The following is a 23,769-nucleotide window of genomic DNA, read 5'->3' on the forward strand; positions in this document are numbered from 1 at the left end:
CGCGGCGCTGGGGAGCTCACCAGCAACTCATGTAGCGACGCTCCAGCGATCCCTGCCAGGTCAGGTTGCTGGTGGGATCGCTGGAGCGTCGCAGTGTGACATCTCACCAGCAACCTCCTAGCAACTTACCAGCGATCCCTATCGTTGTTGGGATCGCTGGTAAGTTGCTTAGTGTGACTGGACCTTTAGTGGGGGTGTTACATCTCGTGGCTCTCCTCTTGCAAGGAATGAGGTGGTCCCCCATTCCTTGTCTGCCGCGAGCCCTCCTGCTCAGCAGCGCCAAAGGTCTGGGAGACTGCAGGAGTTTCCTCCTCCTAGATGCAGCAGAAGGGTGACACCTAGTGGTTTACTCCTTGTAAGGAATGGAGTGGTCTCCCATCCCTTGCCTGCCACGTGCCCTCCTGCTCGGCATCGCAGAGGGTCGGAGTGGTTGCACAGTGTGCAAAGGATAGATGCTCAGGGAAGCAGCAAGACTTCCCTTAGCTCTGCACATTGTGAAACCGAAGATCCCGCCTTTATGACCCAGAGGCAGGAGGTTGAGCATGTGCCCCACGTGACGTCTTCTGATTCGCTCACTGGTATCACACGGCCAGATAACGAGGCTGGTGATGTGCTGAATCCTGACTGGCCGGGCCAGGACGTCACAGATCATGATTGGGTCACATCCGTCTCGCGCCCGCCCTTGGCTGGAGCTACATCTCCTTAAAAACCCCTCCTGCCATCATGGCGGCGCGCGACCATCCTGCTATGTTTGGATGTCTGGCAGCGTGCTGCCACGCCACTGTACAGACGTCATTGTATTTGCAGGTCTCGCCCCTGTCTTGCTGCTCCGGCAGTATTCCGTGTACAGGCTGTGTTCCTGTCCCAGGTGAGCTCCTTGAATCTCTGTCGGACTCACCTGGTTTCTGAAGCACACGTGCGTGGGCACCTCTGTGCTACCCTCGTGCCATATTCCTGTGACACCCGCTGGCACACGTGCGTAGGCACCTCTGTGCGTCCCCGTGCAACAGGTACACCGAGTTGTGAGCCCCGTGCCATACAACCCTCACGGGTTAGGGCGGACAGGTGTACGCAGATCGTCTGTGACATTCCAGACGATCGCTAGCAGCAACCCGCTCACTCTTCTCCCACCATAGCAGCGGTCCCTTACACCGCACAGTGGACCTTGACCGGCGGAAGCTGTCCATATACCATCTTGGCACGCTTCCCCGGGTCCCCCTCGTAACATTACGGTCGCGCGAAAGGTCTGGCTATGGCAGAAGAGCAGCAGCAGTTGCTGCGTTATGTGCAGCAGTTGGAGTCACGATTGGCAGCTGTGGAGCGGTCTTCCCCGATAAGGCTGCTCTAGCGACAATTGCCACCCAAGCGGCTACTCAGGCTGTGGAATTGAGCGGAAAGTCGCCTCGCCTTGCGCTCCCAGAGCGCTTCAACGGGGACAGCTCCGAGTGCCGTGGTTTCATAAACCAGGTTACCACCTACTTGGAGATGTCTGCCACTCTTTATGCTACTGAGAAGGCGAAAGTAGCATTCGTCCAGTCCCTGCTCACAGGGAGAGCGCTAAAATGGTCCATGCCGTTGTGGGAGCGCGGAGATCGGGTGGTGAATCACCTTCCAGTTTATCTTGAGGCCATGAGAAAGGTGTTCCTCGGGCCTCAAGTCACCCATGACTCCGCGCTGCGACTCCTACGCCTTCGGCAAAAGTCCACTTCAGTCGGGGACTTTGCGGTGCAGTTCAGGACACTCGCCGCAGAGCTGGACTGGCCAGATAAAGTCCTTGTCCCTGTGTTCTGGGAGGGTCTGGCAGGGTTCGTCAAAGACGCGCTGGCCACGCGTGATGTGCCGACCACCTTAGAGGCCTTGATACGGCTTGCTTCTCGCATAGACATCCGCCACGCGGAGCGGAGGCTCGAGGTCTCTTCGGTACCCACGTCTACCTGGCCTACAGAGCCTCTGACTCTCCTTCCCCACCAGACCAGTCTCCCAGCCAGTTCTGTTGATGACTCTGTGGAGCCCATGGAAGTCTCCAAAGTGGTCTCCTCTACCACAGGCTCTCGGCCGCTGGTCGTTTGCTTTGCCTGTGGGCAGAGGGGACATGTAGCTACCCGATGTTCAAAACCATCGGAAAAGAGACAGTGTCTGGTTTCCATCAGAGGAGGAACCCTAGACGCTGCCTCTCCTTCTAAATTAACCCTCAGCACCCAGTTGCAGTTCGGCACCACTGTCTTCCCTGCCCTGGCTTGCTTAGACACTGGCGCTGACGGCAATTTCATTTCAGCCTCCCTGGCAACTAGGTACTCTGTTCCCCTGGTCCTGTTGCCTAAACCAATCAGTGTCCAGGTAGTCAACGGGTCCCTACTTGTCAAACCCATTACCCAGATCACCGTCCCTCTCAGGATGGATGTACCACCAGGCCACCATGAGCAGGTGTCCTTTCTGGTGCTTCCAGAAGGGACGGATGAGATCCTACTAGGACTCCCCTGGTTGAAACGGCATGCTCCGATACTCAACTGGACAACAGGGGAGATCTCGTCCTGGGCAGGGTCATGTAAGGAACACCTCGGGACCACCGGGTCACCCACTCTCCTAGACCTGGTGCCACCTGGCCAGACCCTCGTTCCCCCTAGGTTACGGAACGATGTACTTTCCTGGGACCATACCTCCAAGGTCGTGGGCCTCTTCAGGTCCAAAAGGACCAGAGTTCTAGAGGCCAGGCATGATTGGTGGCCAACGGCCGACTCCTCGTCCGACAACCCTGAAGTAGCGAGGTTGGTTAAAACAAAAATCGTTCAGGGCAAGAGGTACTTCCTCGTGGAGTGGGTCGGTCGTGGACCAAAGCATAGGACCTGGGAATTGGAGGATCATGTCCACGCTCCGGGTTTGGTGGCAGCCTTTGAGCACAGGCGGCGGGGGGGTAATGTTACATCTCGTGGCTCTCCTCTTGCAAGGAATGAGGTGGTCCCCCATTCCTTGTCTGCCGCGAGCCCTCCTGCTCAGCAGTGCCAAAGGTCTGGGAGACTGCAGGAGTTTCCTCCTCCTAGATGCAGCAGAAGGGTGACACCTAGTGGTTTACTCCTTGTAAGGAATGGAGTGGTCTCCCATCCCTTGCCTGCCACATGCCCTCCTGCTCGGCATCGCAGAGGGTCGGAGTGGTTGCACAGTGTGCAAAGGATAGATGCTCAGGGAAGCAGCAAGACTTCCCTTAGCTCTGCACATTGTGAAACCGAAGATCCCGCCTTTATGACCCAGAGGCAGGAGGTTGAGCATGTGCCCCACGTGAAGTCTTCTGATTCGCTCACTGGTATCACACGGCCAGATAACGAGGCTGGTGATGTGCTGAATCCTGACTGGCCGGGCCAGGACGTCACAGATCATGATTGGGTCACATCCGTCTCGCGCCCGCCCTTGGCTGGAGCTACATCTCCTTAAAAACCCCTCCTGCCATCATGGCGGCGCGCGACCGTCCTTCTATGTTTGGATGTCTGGCAGCGTGCTGCCACGCCACTGTACAGACGTCATTGTATTTGCAGGTCTCGCCCTGTCTTGCTGCTCCGGCAGTATTCCGTGTACAGGCTGTGTTCCTGTCCCAGGTGAGCTCCTTGAATCTCTGTCGGACTCACCTGGTTTCTGAAGCACACGTGCGTGGGCACCTCTGTGCTACCCTCGTGCCATATTCCTGTGACTCCCGCTGGCACACGTGCGTAGGCACCTCTGTGCGTCCCTATGCAACAGGTACACCGAGTTGTGAGCCCCGTGCCATACAACCCTCACGGGTTAGGGCGGACAGGTGTACGCAGATCGTCTGTGACATTCCAGACGATCGCTAGCAGCAACCCGCTCACTCTTCTCCCACCATAGCAGCGGTCCCTTACACCGCACAGTGGACCTTGACCGGCGGAAGCTGTCCATATACCGTCTTGGCACGCTTCCCCGGGTCCCCCTCGTAACAGGGGTCTACCTAGGTTGGGATGGGTGGACCTTCGGGGCCCGGTGTCAGTGGTGGCAGGCAGTGGGGCAGAGGGAACAACTAGTTCCTCCTCCCTGCTATCGTATGGGGCAGGCGGAGGCGTAGGGGAGCTGGGTACAGGTACATCCCTGGGCACTGGTTCATGGTCGATCACTTCCATCACTTCCTCATCCACGGGTTGTGGGAACAGTATCACTGGAAGAATCACCGCGCCGTTCTGCGTAGGCCAGTCTGCCGGGAAATCACACATCATGGTATGGATTACCTCTTTTTCTTTCTCCGCCGGTCTGGGAACTGGAGCTTCAGCTGCTACCCTCAATGGTTGTGGACATTGCTTTAGATGGTCCCGGGAAATCGTGGCCAAAGTCCTCCCCTAGTCACGGCTGATCTGGTAGGCCTTCCCATTCTCCCATCCAGTGGGCTGTACTACATACGGGGTCTTTTCCCATTGATCATCCAGCTTGTGGGTCCTTCTTTTTCGCTTCAGCACTACATCCCCAGGCTGGTAGGGGCCGGCATGTGACTTCTTGTTGAAAGACTGCTCCTGCTATCCCCGACTCTGGCACAAGTTCTTTTCAACATATTCCTGGACCTGTCGGTACTGTGCTCTCTGCCGAGTGTCCCATCCAGCTGTCGAAGGGAGTGCTTCTGGGGCTTCCAACCCTATTTCTAAGTCCACTGGTAGCCTGCTGGGGCGAGCCCTCATCAGGTATGCTGGAGTGCATTTCGTGGAGCTGGAAGGGATGTTGTTGTACATATCGACCAGGTCAGGTAGCTTCTCCGGCCACAGGTTCCGCTCTTCCAGCGGTAACGTCTTGAGGAGGCCCAGGACCAAGTGGTTCATCTTTTCGCACATGCCATTGGTTTGGGCATGGTAAGGCGTGGTCCGGATCTTCTTGCAGCCGTACAACTGGCAGAATTCCTGGAATACCTCTGCTTCAAAGGCCGGACCCTGGTCAGTAAGCACCCTCTCGGGGTACCCATGCGGTCGACAGAAATTAGCCTGGAACGCTCTAGCGACGGTACGGCCGGTTAGGTCCTTAACTGGGACAACCACCATGAACCTTGAGTAGTGGTCTACAATGGTCAGAGCGTAGGTGTACCCACTTCGGCTGGGGGTGAGCTTCACATGGTCGAGGGCAACCAGCTCCAGTGGTTGATGCGTAATGATCGGGTGTAGGGGTGCCTTCTGCCTGTCCTCGTCCTTCCTTCTCAATGCGCAGGGGCCGCATTCTCGGCACCAGGCCTCCACAGATTCCCACATCCCACTCCAATAGAACCGCTCTCTCAACAACATCTCCAACTTCTTCCACCCGAAGTGCCCAGTGCCATCATGGTATGCTTGCAAGACGGTGGGCACATTAGCCTGGGGAATCACTAGCTGGCGAACCTTCTCGTGGGTCTTCGGGTTAATCAGCTCACGATACAACTTCCCCTGGTGTAGGTACAGCCGGGTCCGTTCTCGCCACAGACGTTGGGCTTCGTTAGGGGCGGCAGGGTCTATCCCAGCAGAACCCTGTTCCACCAGGGTCTTGACCAGGTGGACAGCAGGTGCCTGGTCCTGAGCTTCTTGCCACTCCTGACTGGGCAGCGGATCTAGGTTCACCCGTTGTTGATGGACATGCACCTTCTCGGTTAGCGGCCGGTGAAACACAGGCAACTCGATCTCTTCGAGGTCGTCATCCTCTGGCCCCTCTTCCGACAGGTGGGGCATCCGGGAGAGTGCATCGGCATTAATGTTGGTACGGCCGGCCCGGTACTTGATGGTGAAATCGTAGTTGGCTAACCTGGCCACCCACTGCTGCTCCAACACGCCCAGCTTGGCTGTATCTAGATGGGTCAGCGGGTTATTGTCCGTGTAAGCGGTGAACTTGGCTGCTGCCAGGTAATGGCGGAACCGCTCGGTGATAGCCCAGACCAGTGCTAAGAGCTCAAGCTTAAAAGAGCTGTAGTTCTCAGGATTCCTCTCAGTCGGTCGGAGTTTTCAGCTAGCATAAGCGATCACTTTCTTCCTTCCATCTTGGACCTGGGATAGAACAGCCCCCAGGCCCACATTGCTGGCATCGGTGTAGAGGATGAATGGGCGGCTGTAGTCGGGGTACGCTAGGATTTCCTCTCCGGTCAGAGCCGCTCTCAGCTGGCGGAAGGATTCTTCATGCTTTTCTTCCCACACTAATGGGGCTCCTAGGGGTCTACCACCCTTGGTCTGTCCCACAAGGAGGTCTTGCATGGGGGCGGCCATCTTCGTGTACCCCTTAATGAAGCGACGGTAATATCCCACCAGGCCCAGGAACTGCCTCACTTCCCTCACTGTGGTCGGTCTCGGCCAGTCTTGGATGGGAGTGATCTTCTCGGGGTCGGGGGCGACACCCTCCGCACCCACCACATGTCCAAGGTACTGCACTCTGGGCTTCAGCAGATGACACTTTGAGGGTTTCAACTTCATCCCATACTTAGCAAGGGACGTGAACACCTCGGCTAGGTGCTCCAGGTGGGCTTCATACGTCTGTGAGTACACAATCACATCATCTAAGTACAGCAAGACGGTCTCGAAATTTAGGTGCCCCAGACAACATTCCATCAGCCGTTGGAAGGTTCCGGGGGCATTGCACAGCCCGAACGGCATGCTGTTGAACTCACAGAGTCCCATAGGAGTGGCGAAGGCAGTCTTCTCTCGGTCCTCAGGCGCCACGGCCACCTGCCAGTACCCACTGGTGATGTCAAGGGTAGAGAAGTAATTAGCGGTTCTCAGCGCGGCCAGGGACTCTTCAATACGGGGCAGAGGGTAAGCATCCTTATGCGTTATCTGGTTAATCTTCCGGTAATCCACACACATCCGCATGGTGCCATCCTTCTTCTTAACCAGCACCAATGGGGCAGCCCAGGGACTACAGCTGTCCCTAATAACCCCCGCCTCCTTCATATTCCTCAACATGTCTTTGGCGCATTGGTAGTGTGCAGGGGAATAGGCCTGTATCTCTCTTTAATAGGGGGGTGTTCACCGGTAGGGATGTGGTGTTGGACCCCTTTAATCTGCCCAAAATCTAGAGGATGTTTGCTAAAAACTCGCTCATACTCCTGTACCACCCGGTATACCCCTTCCTTGTGATGTGTGGGGGTATCATCGGTGCCGACGTGTAGCTCTCGGCACCCCTCATCTAAGTCCCCCAGGGATGGGTGAGAACTGGCAGTAGGCGGTGAGATTGGGGGAACGGCCTCATGGATGGTGTGGGGGTCTAGAGTGAACAACTTGGCAAGGGTAGCGTACCGGGGAAGCCTAACCTCTTCCTCCCCACAGTTCAACACCCTTACGGGCACTCTCCCTTTCTTGACGTCTACCACCCCTCGGGCGGCCATTACTGTGGGCCAGTGTTCGTAGGGCATGGGCTCTATCATGGCGGGGTAGTCTCGCCCTTGGGGCCCTTCCGCTGCCCTACACCAAATCATCATCTCACTCCTGGGAGGCACAATCAAAGGGGCCGCATCCATCACTCTCACTGCTCCAATCTCTCCTCCTGTCGAGTTCACATGCTGGCGATACATCAGGGCCCGGATCTCACGCTGCACAGCTCTCTGTCGGCTCCCTGCCGCTGTGGCGGCCAGCTGCTGCAGTAGGGTCAGCACCTCACTCATACAGTGCTCCATCACATTAGTCCCTAGCACTACTTTTGGGTTATGATCACTGGGTTCATTCATTATCACAATCAACCCCTGGTGTTGCAGTTCAGCTCGTCCCACAGTCATGGCCACTTGTTTGTACCCCACTTGGGTCAATGGGAGTCCATCAGCGGCAATCAGTGTCATGCTGTCATCTGGGGGGGGCTAGTTCGTCCTTCCCCCAGTACCGTTGATACAGTGTGTATGGTATTGTGGTTACCTGAGATCCAGTGTCCAGGAGAGCCATCAGCGGGATGCCGTCCACTGCCAGGGGGATGATGGGCCGGGCTCCGATGTACCGGTCCCGCCAGTCGGGGGGGCCACTGGGTTCTACTCCTGAGGATTGGCCGGTGGCCCCAGGGGTTGCTCGTTTAACGGACACCGTCGGGAGTAGTGGCCGGGCTTGCTGCACCTGTAACAAATCGGAGGTCCATACCGTGAGTCATTGGCCCTTCTCCGCTGCATCCAGGGGACGTCATCGGGGCTGTCGGCGAGCTGCATCTTCCCCGTGGGCTGGGACCTGGTCGGAGGCTGGAGTGCGGCGAGGATCTTGGCGAGGTCCCCATCCATGCGGCGGACCTGGGCAGCCAGTTCCTCCATCATTCCGCTTGGGGCTGCAGGTACCGGAGGCGTTGGGAGGGCAGGGGCCACCACGACGGGAGCCGTCTCAGCTGGCCATGGGGCTGTCTCAGGGACTTCTGATGCTGGGGGCTGCAGCTCTTTAATGGCCCGTTCCTTTAACAAGGCAAAGTCCACATCAGGGTGTTCTAGGGCCCACAGCCGGAGTTGTTTGCGGTCCTCCGAGGACCTCATCCCCTGTACAAACTGCTCAACTAACATTTTGTTGCTGTCCGCATCATTAATGGTATTTACCCACTTCAGTGTGCGGAGGGCGGTTTGCAGGCGCAAGGCGTAGTCCCGAATACTATCCGTGGGCCGTTGCCGGCATTGATAAAACTGCATCCGCAGCTCGGCTTTGGTACGGGTCTCAAAGGCAGTCTGCAGCTTCTCAAAGATGGTGGCTACCGAGGACCGGTCCCCCTCAGCCCAGGTCTCCGCCTCCTGCTCAGCCGCGCCGGTTAGCTGCCCCAGCACTACCGCTGCACGTTGCTTATCAGTCAGGGGGTACAGTTCTAGTAGCGGGCTGAGCTTCTTCCGGAAGACCTGCAACGCGTCAGGTTCCCCATCATACTGCGGCAGCCAGGTAGCTCCGGGCACATAGGGCAAGGAGAGCGGCATCACCTGAGCGAGAGCTGGGGCCGCGGCGCCCCCCGCCAGTGCGGCCGGGACATGGGTGGGCCCATTCCCATCCAAGGGTGCCACTGCGGCTGCGACCGCCGCTCCTCCAGCGGCTCCGTCAGGCGCAGACATCTTGTTTCCGTCCCCCTTAGTCTTTTTCCGGCTCCTCCTCTAAAGGGGCGGAGTTTCGGCTTTCGTGCCTCCACTGCTCGAGGAGACGCTCGAGCAGGGACTTTTCGCGCCCAAAATGGCAGCTTCTCAAAATTTTCACAAGGCGCACCTCTACCAGACGGCAGAGCGGTAAGATCCTGTTCGTGACGCCAAGTTGTCGCGGGCGGGGAGGGGACGCTGCGCTCACCACGCTCGGGTCCGGCTCTCCTGCTGCTTCGCTTGCTGCTCGGTGGCTCGAGCGGTGGGCCGGATCCCGGGGACTCGAGCGGCGCTCCTCGCCCGTGAGTGAAAAGGGGAATGGTTTTGGGGATTTATTGTCCGTGACGCCACCCACGGTTGTGGTGATGTTGTGACACCACCGCTGCTCTGGACGGGGATCCCGGCAGCGATGACAGGGAGCAGCTTGAATGTTGTTTTTCCCCTTCGTGGGTAGGGGGGTTGGTTGCCCTGGGGCCCGGTGAGGGAGGGAGGACAGGTGGGTTATGGGACCTGGTGAGGTGCAGGGTCGCGGGGGCAGCGCGGTGCCGCACAGCACGGTGGTACTCACTCAGCCAATGACGAATACAAAGTCTACGGTAAAACAATCGGCTGGATGGACGGGTCCCACAGACGGCTGCGGTGGTTCTTCTCCCGGTAGGTTGGCGGTGACTGCCTTTCCCTGCACCTGTGTTATGTTCTCGGTTCTGGTGGCTTCCCACCGGTAACCCGCTCCCCAGCTTGGATGGATGCTGAGGGAGCCCCTTTTGCCTGCAGGCTCTGGCCCTGGGAACTGTAGGCTTGGCGGTGACTGTATTTCCCTTCACGGTTTGAGCTGTTGCCTTCAATCGGGTCTTGACTGCTGGGAAACCCCGGAGGTTCCCTTCGCTAACGGATTTGACCGGTTTTACGGCGACTCCAAGCCTGGTCGGGGTCCGTAGGCCCTGCCGAATGGTGCTGGCTTCTCTTCGCTTCCCGATCCGGTACCGGCGGGCCACCACCCGTCCCCGGTCCTTACGGTTCACGTCAATCAGCCCCTCCTGCAGACGGTCACCACCGTCTGCCAACCTTGCTATATGTGCCCGGGCCACTTACCCGGACACGGTCAGTCTCCTCCGCTACCACTTCACTCCTCAACTTCAAAACTGATCTGTTCCACTCTCTCTTCCTTTTCCCACCTCCAGGACTGTGAACTCCTCAGTGGGTGGGGCCAACCGCCTGGCTCCACCCCCTGGTGTGGACATCAGCCCCTGGAGGGAGACAACAAGGATTTTTGTTTGACTTCGATGTGCCCAGCCGGGGTGTGGGGTGTGTTGTTGCAGTACCTGTGACATCCTGGCTTGTCCAGGGCGCCACACAGGCACTAACGGATCAGCTTGTTATCCTGGAAAATCAGTCTTCTGCTTCAGCAGTTTCCCTACCTGTAGTAATGCCTAAGTTGCCACCATTTAAATTTGGCGGACACCGCGACAAATTCCGGGGTTTTGTCAACCAGTGCCGACTATATTTCGACGCAAATGCCACTCAGTTTCCTACGGACCGATCGTAGGTATTGTGCATCATTATGTTACTTACTTATAAAGCCATTGTTTGGGCTAATCCATTAATTAAGACTGATGATTCCCGGCTGAATCACTTAGAAGAGTTTCTTGAAGCTATGAGTCAAATATGTGATGATCCCAATCGTGGCGCCACAGCCGAGGCTGCCTTACTAATATTACGCCAAGGCAGACGCCCTGTAAGAGAATATGCGATGGACTTTTAAAGATGGGCCATTGATATGGATTGGAATAACGCAGCAAAATTATCATTTTTCAAAAAAGGACTATCCAACTCATTAAAAGATGAGCTTGCCCGTGTTGAGACCCCAGTACAATTGGATGCGTTTATTAGTCATTGTATTCAGATTGACACGCAACTATCCGAAAGGCGACAGGAGAGATGGGCTGCCTGGAATTATGACATTAATCAAGCTACCTATCCGTCTGTTGTCATGACGAGGGAAGCCCAAAAGAGAAGTCCCCGAGAACCTGGCACTGAACCTATGCAGATAGACTCCATCTTGAAACAGGAAAGTGCAGAGCAAAGGGAGCGTAGGACAATTTGTGCCTTTACTGTGGAAAGTCGAATCACTTCCTTATCAACTGCCCCAGCCACTCTCGGAAGTTAGTTGCAGCTCTGACAGATCTCAACTTCTCTGATGCAGACTCCACTATCTCAGAGCCAGAGACACTAGAGAAGACAGCTGTCCATTCCATCTCAGCAGTGGCCCCTCACCTTAATGGAGGAAATAAGGACTTTCATTGTTTTCTTCCAGTCAAGCTCTGAATAACTCACAGTGGATTTCCACCTCTGCTATGGTAGACTCGGGAGATAGTGGCAATTTCATAGATCTATCTTTTGCTCGGAACATGGGGTTAAATGTCACACAAAATCCTCACATGTGGTTATGCAGAGTTGATGGCTCCCCATTTAGCTCAGGGCCAGTGGATCAGGAAACAGTGCCACTTGAAATCCTCATAACTCCTTGTTACTGTGAAGTACGCCCATTCCTATTAATTTCTTCTCCACTTTTTCCTTTCATCCTGGGTCTACCCTGGTTGCAAGTGCATAATCCAACCATTAACTGGGAAACTAAAAAAGTAATCTTTTCATCTGACAAAACTTCTCTGGTAGCTCCATCTGAACCAGGTTCAAATGTTTCCATGGACGATAGCAAGGCAACAGGGATACCTCCTGCATACAGTGACTTTACAGATGTTTGTGAAAAACAAAATGCAGACAAGCTCCCCTCTCACCGCCCTTATGATTGTCCAATAGAATTACTCCCTGGTGCACCCATACCATTCGGACACATTTACCTTTTGGCAACCCCGGAATTACAGGCCCTCAAGGACTATATCAATGTAAATTTAGCCAAGGGATTTATACGTTCATCCTCCTCACCAGCGGGTGCACCCATTTTCTTTGTAAAAAATAAAGATGGCTCCTTAAAACCCTGCATAGATTACCGTGAGCTTAATAAAATTACCATCAAGAATCGCTACCCACTACCCCTGATTCCAGAGCTCTTAGGCGGGCTTTGCACACTACGACATCGCAGGTGCGATGTCGGTGGGGTCAAATTGAAAGTGAAGCACATCCGGTATCGCATGCGACATCGTAGTGTGTAAAGCCTAGATGATACGATTAACGAGCGCAAAATCGGCGTAATCGTATCATCGGTGCAGCGTCAACGTAATCCATAATTACGCTGACGCGACGGTCCGATGTTGTTCCTCGCTCCTGCGGCAGCATACATCGCTGTGTGTGAAGTCGCAGGAGCGAGGAACATCTCCTACCGGCGTCACCGCGGCTTCCGTAGGATATGTGGAAGGACGGAGGTGGGCGGGATGTTTACATCCTGCTCATCTCCGCCCCTCCGCCACTATTGGCCGCCTGCCGTGTGACGTCGCTATGACGCTGCACGACCCGCCTCCTTAGGAAGGAGGCGGGTCGCCGGCCAGAGTGACGGTCGCAGGGCAGGTGAGTGCATGTGAAGCTGGCGTAGCAATAATTTTCACTACGCCAGCTATCACACGATATCGTACCTGCGACGGGGACTATCGCGTGCGACATCGCAGCATCGGCTTGCGATGTCGCAACGTGCAAAGCCCGCCTTAGAGTACGACATGCAAAGATCTATACCAAATTAGACCTAAGAGGCGCATACAACTTAGTCCGCATAAGACCTGGGGATGAATGGAAGACTGCCTTCAGATCCCGTTACGGACATTTTGAGTATTTAGTGATGCCTTTTGGTCTTTGTAATGCTCCAGCCACCTTCCAACACCTCGTCAATGACATTTTTAGAGACCTCCTGGACCAGTCTGTAATAATCTATCTCGATGACATCTTGATTTTCCCCAACTCAGTGGAAGAACACCAGCGGCATGTGGCACTTGTTCTGGAACGATTAAGACAGAATCGATTCTACATTAAGATCGAAAAATGTGAATTTCACCAATAAGAGATACAATTCCTCGGTTACATTATCTCCCCTGAAGATCTACGCATGGACTCTAGTAAGATTAAGGCGATTCTGGACAGGCCGACTCCTAAAAGCGTAAAACAAGTTCAATGCTTTATCAGCTTTGTTAATTTTTATAGACGCTTCATTAAAAACATTTCGGAGATCATTGCTCGCATCACACAACTCACTAAGAATGCCAACGTCTTTGCATGGTTCCCCGAAGCAGAGGAATCCTTTTCCCATTTAAAATCCAAGTTTACGACAGCCCGTGTTAATCCATATCCGAGAAGAGCAAAGTCCTGCACTACACGTGCATACCTGTTACCACGTGGGCTCACCCATAGGTAAGGAAACACAGTACCAGCTATTAATACGGCATCCGGATCAGCGTGCAGGTCAAAACAGGAGCAGAAAGTCCCAATGATACAGGATGAGAAGAATATGACCATACCAAAGCTGCTTTTTTCCGGTAAATCTTTATTCCATGATCAAAAGGTGCAAGATGTAAGCGGGCAGGAGAAGACCTGGATGCGGCCCCTCGCTGCGGACGACGGCCGTTTCACCTATAATTAGGCTTCTACGGGTCCACATGTGGGATAAGTCCAGCTCTCCTTAAATAGGAGAGCGCATCCAGGTGATCTCACCGCACACAAAAAATACGAAGTGAAGTGTATAAACAATAAAAGATACAATGCATCAACAATTGTATACATTATGTATCACATTAAGAACGATATTAAAAACAAACCAGAGCTGAATCATATACAGAGTTTAGAATACAATACTACAACTTCAATACATGAATTTGTATGATTTTTTTACATGATTTTTACATAATTTGTATACATAGTTGATATTTACTCATGCATTAATTTTTATTATTATTATTAGCCCCATTGATATTGTGGCATATTAATGCATAAAGAAAAAACTTTGCTATCATAAAAATACTGATAAATCATTATGGTCATTCATTCCCAACGCTCCCTGTGCTCCATATTTTATTATTAATTTTGCTTCAATCTGTAATAGCAATTTATGGAGATCTCCTCCTTGTGGGGGGAGTGAAACTCTCTCTAAACCAGCAAAGTTCAGAGTGTTAGGACAACCATCATGCGATTCATGTATGTATTCTATCAGTCTGGGGAGCCCTTGCCTGTCGAAATTGAATTATAGTGCTCCCTAAAACGAATATACAGGCATCTGATAGTTTTTCCAATATAAAATCTCCCACAGGGGCAAGTTACTACATAAACTACAAATTTAGTTTTGCATGATGTAAATTGTTTTATTTGATGTAGATGAGAGCCAATCTGTACGGGCTTTCCGGTCATATGTAGGTTACAAAATCTACATTGGCCACATTTAAAATTTCCAACTGGAGATTGTCTATCAAGCCACGTTTTTGGACTTATCAACCTATTCTTGACCAGCAAGTCCCTCAGATTATGGCATCTTCTATAAGAAATCCATAGTTTTGAAATGGTCATATTATTCTCTCTCAAGTATGTGCCAGTTACTATTCAGAGTTTTTCTTATGGTCTCAAACATGGGTCCGAATTTAAAACTGAAGGCAAATCTATTGTTAGTATTATTCTTTTTCTTTTTTTTTGCTCATTATACTGTCTGCTGGACAAAGATGGGACCCCTCAGATAGAGCTTTTTTATATGCTGCATCAATGACAGTATCGGGGCACCCCCATTCCTGCAGTCTGTGCTTTAATTCCCCAGCCTGTTCCGAAAAAGCCGCACTGGTATTGTTAGTTCTTTTTATCCTTAAAAATTGAGAATATGTAAGGCGGTTTTTGAGTGTTGAGGGTGGGCGCTTTCATAATGGAGAACAGAATTTGAAGCTGTGGGTTTTCTATAGACTTTTGTAGTTATTATCCCATTAGTTACTCCAACTTCAACATCTAGAAAATTAATAGAAATTTTAGTAGTGTTTACTACATCCCTGTGCTTTCTTCTCCCAACGCTTATCTCCGTCGGAAAAAAAATATGATGTAGGGAATAAGGAATTGCTCGCCATCATTGCAGCTTTTAAAGAATGGAGACACCTTCTTCAGGGTGCCGCACAACAAATTACAGTATTAACTGATCACAGCTACTTGGAATTTATTAGATCAGCTAAATGTCTGTTCCCCCCATCAAGCACGTTGGAGCCTGTTTCTTAATCAGTTCAACTTCATTGTATCATATAGACCGGGTTCCCGTTACAGTAAAGCTGATGCTTTATCCAGAATATATGCTAATGACTCTGTCACTTCAAGTCCTCCCAAGCCCATCTTACCGCAATCCAAGTTTGTGGGTTTAGTCCATAATAGGGATTTATTAGAGGAAATACGAGAGACCTATGATTTTGACTCTTTCTTATCTCAACCATCTGACGATGTCCATTTAGTGTTCAAAAACAAGGTCTGGACCCATGGGCAGCAATTATATATACCGAAAACAATGAGATTGAAGATCCTACAATTGGTGCATGACTCAAAAATGGCAGGTCATAGAGGTGTACATAAGACCCGAGAATTCTTGTCTCGTTTCTTTTGGTGGCCCAATTATCAAAAAGATGTGAGTGGATTTGTTACATCCTATGACATTTGTACAAGACACCTTGGGCCTCACCCACAGGGTTGTTACAGCCCTTACCAGTCCCTTTTTGCCCCTTGGGGTCTGTTTCCATGGACTTTACTGTTGATCTACCTACCTCAAAAGGAAAAAATACAATCCTGGTAGTGGTCGATCGACTCGCTAAAGCTGCGTATTTTATTCCAAGTACCAGTTTGCCATCCGCTAAGGCCACAGCAGATTTAGTAATTACCAATGCATTCCGTCTCCATGGGGTTCCTGATGAGGTGATCTCAGATCATGGAGTTCAATTTACATCAAAATTCTGGCAGAGCTTCTGCAAGGCTCTTGATGTCACGGTTAACTTATCGACTGCTTTCCACCCACAGTCCAACAGACAGACTGAACGCTCCAACAAATCCTTAGAACAGTACCTCCGGTGCTATATCTGCTATTTACAAGACGACTGGATTCACCTACTTCCAGTGGCTGAATTTTCCTATAATAACACCCAGAGTGCATCGACCAAACAAACTCCTTTCTTCGCAAACCTCGGGTATCATCCACATATCCTCCCTAGATTACCTGTCGCTCCGTCGACTCCATCTATGGAGGTACGAATCTCTGCTTTGCAACAAAATCTGGAGTTTTCTGAAGAAAACATTGCAGACGGCTCAAGACACATATAAGAAGGCAGCAGATAAGTCTCCTAAACCGGCACCGACTTTTTAAGTAGGAGATAAGGCATGGCTTTACATGCTACGACATCGCTAATGCGAACTTGTTGGGGTCACGGAATTGGTGACGCACATCCGGCCGCATTAGCGATGCCGTTGCGTGTGACACCTATGAGCGATTTTGCATTGTTGTAAAAACGTGCAAAATCGCCAATCGGTGACATGGGGGTCCATTCTCAAAAATCGTTACTGCAGCAGTAACGAAGTTGTTCTTCGTTCCTGCAGCAGCACACATCGCTCCGTGTAACACCGCAGGAACGAGGAAGCTCTCCTTACCTGCCTCCCGTCCGCTTTGCGGAAGGAAGGAGGTGGGCGGGATGTTCAGTGACGTAGCTGTGACGCTGAACGAATCGCCCCCTTAGAAAGGAGGCGGTTCGCCGGTCACAGCAACGTCGCCGGGCAGTGTGACGGGTCTGGGCGATGTTGTGCGGCACGGGCAGCGATTTGCCCGTGTCGCACAACAGATGGGGGGCGGGTTCCCATGCTAGCGATATCGTTACCGATAACGCAGCGTGTAAAGTGATCTTTAGGGTCCCATCCTCAAAATTGGGACAGAAATACATTGGGCCTTATGCCATTACTAGCCTGATTAGTCCAGTGGCGGTTCGGCTTCACCTCCCATGCAGTATGAAGATTCACCCTGTTTTCTATGTATCCCTTTGGAAGCCTGTCACACCCAATCCGTTTCCAGACCGCATCCCTCCTCCTCCTGATAGTGTGGAAATAGATGGCGAAAAGCAATATGTGGTGGCCAAAATATTGGACTCAAGGATTTTCAGACGCCGCTTAAAATATCTCATTAAATGGCAAGGTTATGGCCCTGAAGACAATTCCTGGGAACCGGCCTGTAACGTTCATGCTCCTCGACTGGTTAGGCAGTTCCATCTGAAGTATCCCGACAAGCCACAACAGGTGGCGTCCGGTGGCCGCTCTTGAGGTGGGAGTCCTGTCAGGAATGCCCTGGTAACCTATTGTTTGGTTACCACGCCCTTAACTTTGCCCTCAGCCAAGATGGTGGAGCATGCTTCTAATAAGCTCCTCCCTTGCCACCTGTTTGTCTTTAATATCCAGCCTGGTTAAACACTCATTGCTTGAGTATTGTGTAAAGCTCCTGCTTGCAGTTTTCTTGCTGGAACCGTCTCTTTCCGGATCGTTCCTTCCTCCTAGTCTGTATCCCGCACGTCTGTCAGCAACCTGATTATCGTCTGCACCTGCCGTGGAACTACAAGTCCCAGACTGTACCTGAGTTCCCTCTTGTCAGTATACTTGCCGCTTCCAGCATTCTCCTTGTTTCCTGCTATTGGACGCCAGCTATTACCACCAGTATTGTGACACAGTCACAGCTGCATAAATAATGAGTAAACTTCAGGTCCTTGACTCTTAGGGGTCCTTTACATGCTGCGACAACGCTAGCATCGGTTAGCGATGCCGAGCGCGATAGTACCCGCCCCCGTCGCACATGCGATGTGGTGATTGCTGCTGTAGCGAACATTATCACTACGGCAGCTTCACATGCACATACCTGCTCGGCGACGTCGCTGTGACTGCCGAACTATCCCTCCGTCACTAATCGGCCGGCCAATAGAAGCGGAGAAGCATAGATGAGCGGGACATAACATCCCACCCACCTTCTCCCTTCCGCATTGCCGTCGGGACGCAGGTAAGGAGATGTTTGTCGCTCCTGCGGGTTTACGCACAGCGATGTGTGGAGCTGCAGGAACGACAAACAACATCATACCTGCGGTCGACCCGACATTATGAAAATAACCTACGCTACACAGATCACCGATTTTCGACGCTTTTGCGATTGTTTATCGGCACATCTAGGATTTACACGTTGCGATGTCGTTACCGGCGCCGGGTGTGCGTCACTAACGACGTGACCCCGACGATATTTCGGAAGCGATGTTGCAACGTGTACAGCCCCCCTTAGTACACTATATTGTTTTCTTTTCCAAAAAAGTCTATTTGCAGGCCCAAAGTGCTATGCTAATGTCACCTAAGTAATGTCTTTCAGTGCTTCCACAGGGTGACTTTACTAAGAAGGAGATCAATTATGACTCCCTCCCCATCTTTAGACAATGCAGAGATTTTCCCAAACTTCATGTTAGTATAAAATTCTCTTTCTCTGTAAAGCTAGCAGAATGGTTCCCATTTTTAAGGTCACAGGATTGCTATGTATGCTACATACACTGTGTGCAGACTTATTAGGCAAATAAGTATTTTGATCACACGATACTTTTTATACATGTTGTCCTACTCCCAGCTGTATAGGCTTGAGAGCCAACTATCAATTAAGTAAATCAGGTGATGTGCATCTCTGTAATGAGGAGGGGTGTGGTGTAATGACATCAACACCCTATATAAGGGGTGCATACTTATTAGGCAACTTTTTTTCCTTTGGCAAAATGGGTCAGAAGAGAGATTTGACGGGCTCTGAAAAGTCCAAAATTGTGAGATATCTTGCAGAGGGATGCAGCAGTCTTGAAATTGTCAAACTTTTGAAGCTTGATCACCGAACAATCAAGCGTTTCATGGAAAATAGCCAACAGTTTCGCAAGAAGCGTGTTGGGCAAAAAAGGCGCAAAATAACTGCCCATTAATTGAGGAAAATGAAGCGTGATGCTGCCAAGATGCCATTTGCCACCAGTTTGGCCATATTTCAGAGCTGCAACGTTACTGGAGTATCAAAAAGCACAAGGTGTACCATACTCAGGGACATGGCCAAGGTAAGGAAGGCTGAAAAACGACCACCTTTGAACAAGAAACATAAGATCAAATGTCAAGACTGGGCCAAGAAATATCTTAACAATAATTTTTCAAAGATTTTATGGACTGATGAAATGAGAGTGACTTTTGATGGGCCAGATGAATGGGCCAGAGGCTGATCAATAAAGGACAGAGAGCTCCACTCCGACTCAGACGCCAGCAAGGTGGAGGTAAGGTACTGGTATGGGCTGCTATCATCAAAGTTGAACTTGTGAAACCTTTTCGGGTTGAGGATGGAATGAAGCTCAACTCCCAGACCGACTGCTAGTTTCTGGAAGACAAGTCTACTAGTTTCTTCTTCAAGCAGTGGTACAGGAAGAAGTCGGTATCGTTAAAAAAACCCCATGATTTTCATGCAGGACAATGCTCCATCACATGCATCCAACTACTCCACAGCGAGGCTGGCCAGTAAAGGTCTAAAAGATGAAAAAATAATTACTTGGCCCCCCTTGTTCACCTGATCTGAACCCCATAGAGAACCTGTCGTTCCTCATAAAATGTAAGATCTACAGGGAGGGAAACCAGTACACCTCTCGGAACAGTGTCTGGGAGGCTGTGGTGGCTGCTGCACGCAATGTTGATCGTAAACAGATCAAGCAACTGACAGAATCTATGGATGGTAGGCTGTTGAGTGTCATCATAAAGAAAGGTGGCTATATTGGCCACTAATTTTTTGGGGTTTTGTTTTTGCATGTCAGAAATGTTTATTTCTAAATTTTGTGCAGTTATATTGGCTTACCTTGTGAAAATAAACAAGTGAGATGGAAATATATTTGTTTTTTATTAAGTTGACTAATAATTCTGCACAGTAATAGTTACCTGCACAAACAGATATCCTCCTAAGATAGCCAAATCTAAAAAAAAAAAAACACTCCAACTTTCAAAAATATTAAGCTTTGATATTTATGAGTCTTTTGGGTTGATTGAGAACATAGTTGTTGATCAATAATAAAAAAAATCTGCTAAAATACAACTTGACTAATAAGTCTGCACACGGTGTATGGCAGAATTCACATGAACATGTGAATTCTTGGGCCAGTGACATCCACAAACTGCATAAGTGACTGTGTCTCTGCAGATCTCTGTGCCACGTTGACAGAATTAAATTTAGCACTTTCTGCAAAATAGTCAAGGCTCATGCATGCTGCTTGTTTTTATTAAGGGAATAAAAGAATGATTAAAATATTGCTCATGTTCACTAACACATTATCTTTTATAAGTCAGTGAGTTTTATGTTTGCAGCCTGCTTGCTTGAGCCGGTCCCTGTATTGTAACAGTGGGACTCATTCCCTTGAGGATCCATTGCAGGTAAATGTAGTTGGCACACTATTTTCTGACAACAGATTATCTGGGAAAGTCATGTTGGATTAAATCTGACAAGTGTACACAGTCGAGGTTCGGTGCATGCTCTGTTGAGCACACAAAGCTATGGATAGACTGTGCATTACCTTCTATTCAAGGCTAGTTGCACACTTGCGTTGAACGGTATCCGTATAACAGAGGCTGCAAAACAACGGAATCAGTTTTTTTTTTTACAGTTTTACCGGCGGCAGACTATTGTGAACGATCAGCTGATCGCTCCCTGCAGCCGGCCGCCGGGTGATCAGCTGATCGCTCCCAGCAGCCGGTTGCCGGCTAATCAGCTGATCGCTCAGCCGCCGAGAATGTGTGAGGGGGGCGGAGCTGAACGGGGCCATGGCGCTGAGGACAGGTGAGTGTGTGTGCGTGTGTAGTATATACATGCGGAGTGGAGTGCGGGAGGGGGCGGAGCCATGGTGCTGAGGACAGGTGGGTGAGTGTGTGTGTGTGTGTGTGTGTGTGTGTGTAGATATATATATATATCCACATGCGGAGTGAAGTGCGGGAGGGGGCGGAGCCGAGCGGGGAAGTGTCGGTCTCCCTGAACACGTGGCCAGGGTAAATATCGGGCAAAGCACTTTGCGTGGTTACCCCAATATTTACCTTGGTTACGGGTGCAGGGAGCCAGAGAGAGCATGCGCAGTGAAATCCTAAGGATTCCGTTGCTCAAAAAAACGTTACATGCTGCGTTCCTCCCGCTGGGCGGAAGCAATGGAGCGTCGCCCAGCGGAAGCAACGCAGGTCCTTTTGGCACAATCCATCATCCATACAAGTCTATGGGAAACAGCGGAATCTGTTAACAGATTCCGCTGTTTTCCAAAAGGGCGATTGTGACGGAAGGAAAACAACGCAAGTGTGAAAGTATCCTAATATAACCTTCAGTTTTGCTCTCCTAGATTATATAAAACTCATCTTGTAAAGTTAATATAGTCTATTAAAATGTGTCTGTCTGCTTTCCTAAAACAGACAGAAATATAATTACAGTTTTAAAACAAAGTGTTACTTTAGGTTTTAGATGGTCTAGCATTATATATGGATTAAAGAGGGAATCTGTCAACAGGTTTTTAACACTAAAGCGGGCTTTACACGCTACGATATTTCTAGCAATTGCTAGCAATATCGTACGCAAAAGCACCAGCCCCCGTCATGCATGCGATATCGTGTGATCGCTGCCGCAGCGAACATTATCGGTACGAAAGCATCACACGCACTTACCTGGTCGCCGGCGTCACTGTGACTGCCAAACAATCCCTCCCTCAAGGGGGAGGTGCGTTCGGCGTCATGGCGACGTCACCGTGACATCACTAAGTGGCCGGCCAATCAAAGCGGAGGGGCGGAGATGAGTGGGACGAACATCCCGCCCACCTACTTCCTTCCTCACTGCGGGCGGGACGCAGGTAAGGTGACGTTTCTCGCTCCTGCGGTGTCACACACAGCGATGTGTGCTGCCGCAGGAACGAGGAACAACATCTTTAAACAACCATTAACAATTTTTGGTTTTAGGACGACCTCTCCATGGTGAACGATTTTCACCACTTTGGAGGACGTTTAAGGTCGCTGGTAAGTGTTACACGCTGCGATACCGTTAATGGCGCTGGATGTGCGTCACTAACGACGTGACCACGACGATAAAACATTAACGATATCATGGCGTGTAAAGCCCCCTTAAGGCCTAAGACACACGGCATGAAAATTGGAGCGAGTGGAATGCAATAAAACATCGCATTCCACTTGGACCAATATTAGCCTATGTGCCAGCACCCATGAGAGATTATTTTCTCAGCCCTAATCAGACCAAGAAAACAATCGCAGCATGCTGCAGGTGCAATGCGATCCAAGATTCTCTCACACCCATTCAAATCTATGGGGCGAGAGAAAAATTGCACTGCACTCACAGTACAGCGATGTACTGCAATTGCAGGGCGAAAATAGCAATAGCCGGCAATGGAGGAGAGAGGGAGATAAATCCCTCCCTCCCCTCCGCAGCGCCGGCCCACCCCTCCTCAGCACTGGCCCGCCTCTCCTCAAAGCCAGCCCGCCCACCGCAGCTGTGGTCCAATCGCAAGATTGGACCTCAGTCGAAGTGACATTAGCATGACACTCGGCTCCCGCTGTGCTGCCAGTGTGAGCCAAGTGTCATACAAGGATTGCAGTAGTGCCCTAGCTGGCCCCAGCCTAAATCTGCAAGACGCATAACGTATTGGCAGAAATCTGGATTTCAGCAATGTGCCACTTACTGGGCAGCTTAGTGTAGTTTTAATACAATCACTGTTTAATCAGCAATAGATTATCATTACAGGACTACTTGGCATGCTGTCAGGTAGTCCAGCATATTCATGAGCTCTGTATAACTGCTAGATCTGCGACATAGACAACAGTGATTTTAGCAAAATGACAGCAAACAGCTCAGTGACACATCGCTGGAATCAAGGTCTCTGTCTCTACATTATGCTGCTCTCAGATGGGGGAGCAAAAACCTACTAAAAGATTCCCTTTAACAGTTTGATACCCTACTAAACATGTTAAACTTCACCATTTTTTAACAGTCAATCTCATCTTTTTCAGAAGATATGACTGGTTGATTCAATCACAGGCTCGGGAGCTATCTTTACTGAGACAGAAGATGCGAGAAGGACAAAGTGTATGTCAGAATCTTACTCAACATCTGGATGAAGTCATAAAATCATTTGAAGAGATGCTTCGAGCTAATGATATAGACTACTTTATGGGTCAAAGTTTCAGAGAGCACCTATCTCAAGGAAATGAACTGGTAAAGAAACTGAACAGTAAATTTAACAACAGTAAGTTGTAAATACTATTTTATAAATTCAATTAAAAATATTAACCAATGAAACATTTATTATTTTTTAATATGGATTATGGTGCCAAGCATAACTGGCGGGCAGGAACATATTAAAATGTTTGATCCAAACCATTCCATTATAGCTCTTGCAGTATGTTTAGGGTCGTTGTCCTGCTGGAAGGTGATCCTATGCCCTAGTCTCAAGTCTTTTGCATGGCTCTAAGTTTTCTTTCAAGATTGCCCTGTATTTAGCTCCATCTATCTTCCCATCACCTCTGAGCAGCTTCCCTGTCCCCGCTGAAGAAAAAAATTTCCACAACAGGATGCTGCCTCCACCATGTATGACGGGGGGGGGGATGGTGTTTTCAGGGTGATGTGCATTGTCAGTTTTCCGTCACACATAGTGTTCTGCATTTAGACCAAAAAGTTCTAATTTAGTCTCATGTGATCGGAGCACCTTCTTCCACATGCTAGCTGTGTCCCCTACATGGCATTGTGGATTGAATAATCTAGC

General features: G+C 50.5%; 1 protein-coding gene across 7 annotated transcripts in view; it reads left to right on the top strand.

Moving 5' to 3' along the window:
• The window catches only part of PDE4DIP (phosphodiesterase 4D interacting protein), a 1,984,767-nt gene that overhangs the window by 1,540,857 nt on the left and 420,141 nt on the right, over positions 1–23,769 (top strand). For 6 of the 7 annotated variants that reach the window (XM_075321961.1, XM_075321954.1, XM_075321957.1 and 3 more), the window contains one exon: positions 23,018–23,253. In XM_075321961.1, coding sequence (XP_075178076.1) covers positions 23,018–23,253 — 236 coding nt within the window. The remainder of the gene's footprint in view (positions 1–23,017; positions 23,254–23,769) is intronic. The other variant, XM_075321956.1, reaches the window with a different exon arrangement.

Source organism: Anomaloglossus baeobatrachus, chromosome 8 (assembly GCF_048569485.1).
Source record: "Anomaloglossus baeobatrachus isolate aAnoBae1 chromosome 8, aAnoBae1.hap1, whole genome shotgun sequence".
Lineage (NCBI taxonomy): Eukaryota > Metazoa > Chordata > Amphibia > Anura > Aromobatidae > Anomaloglossus > Anomaloglossus baeobatrachus.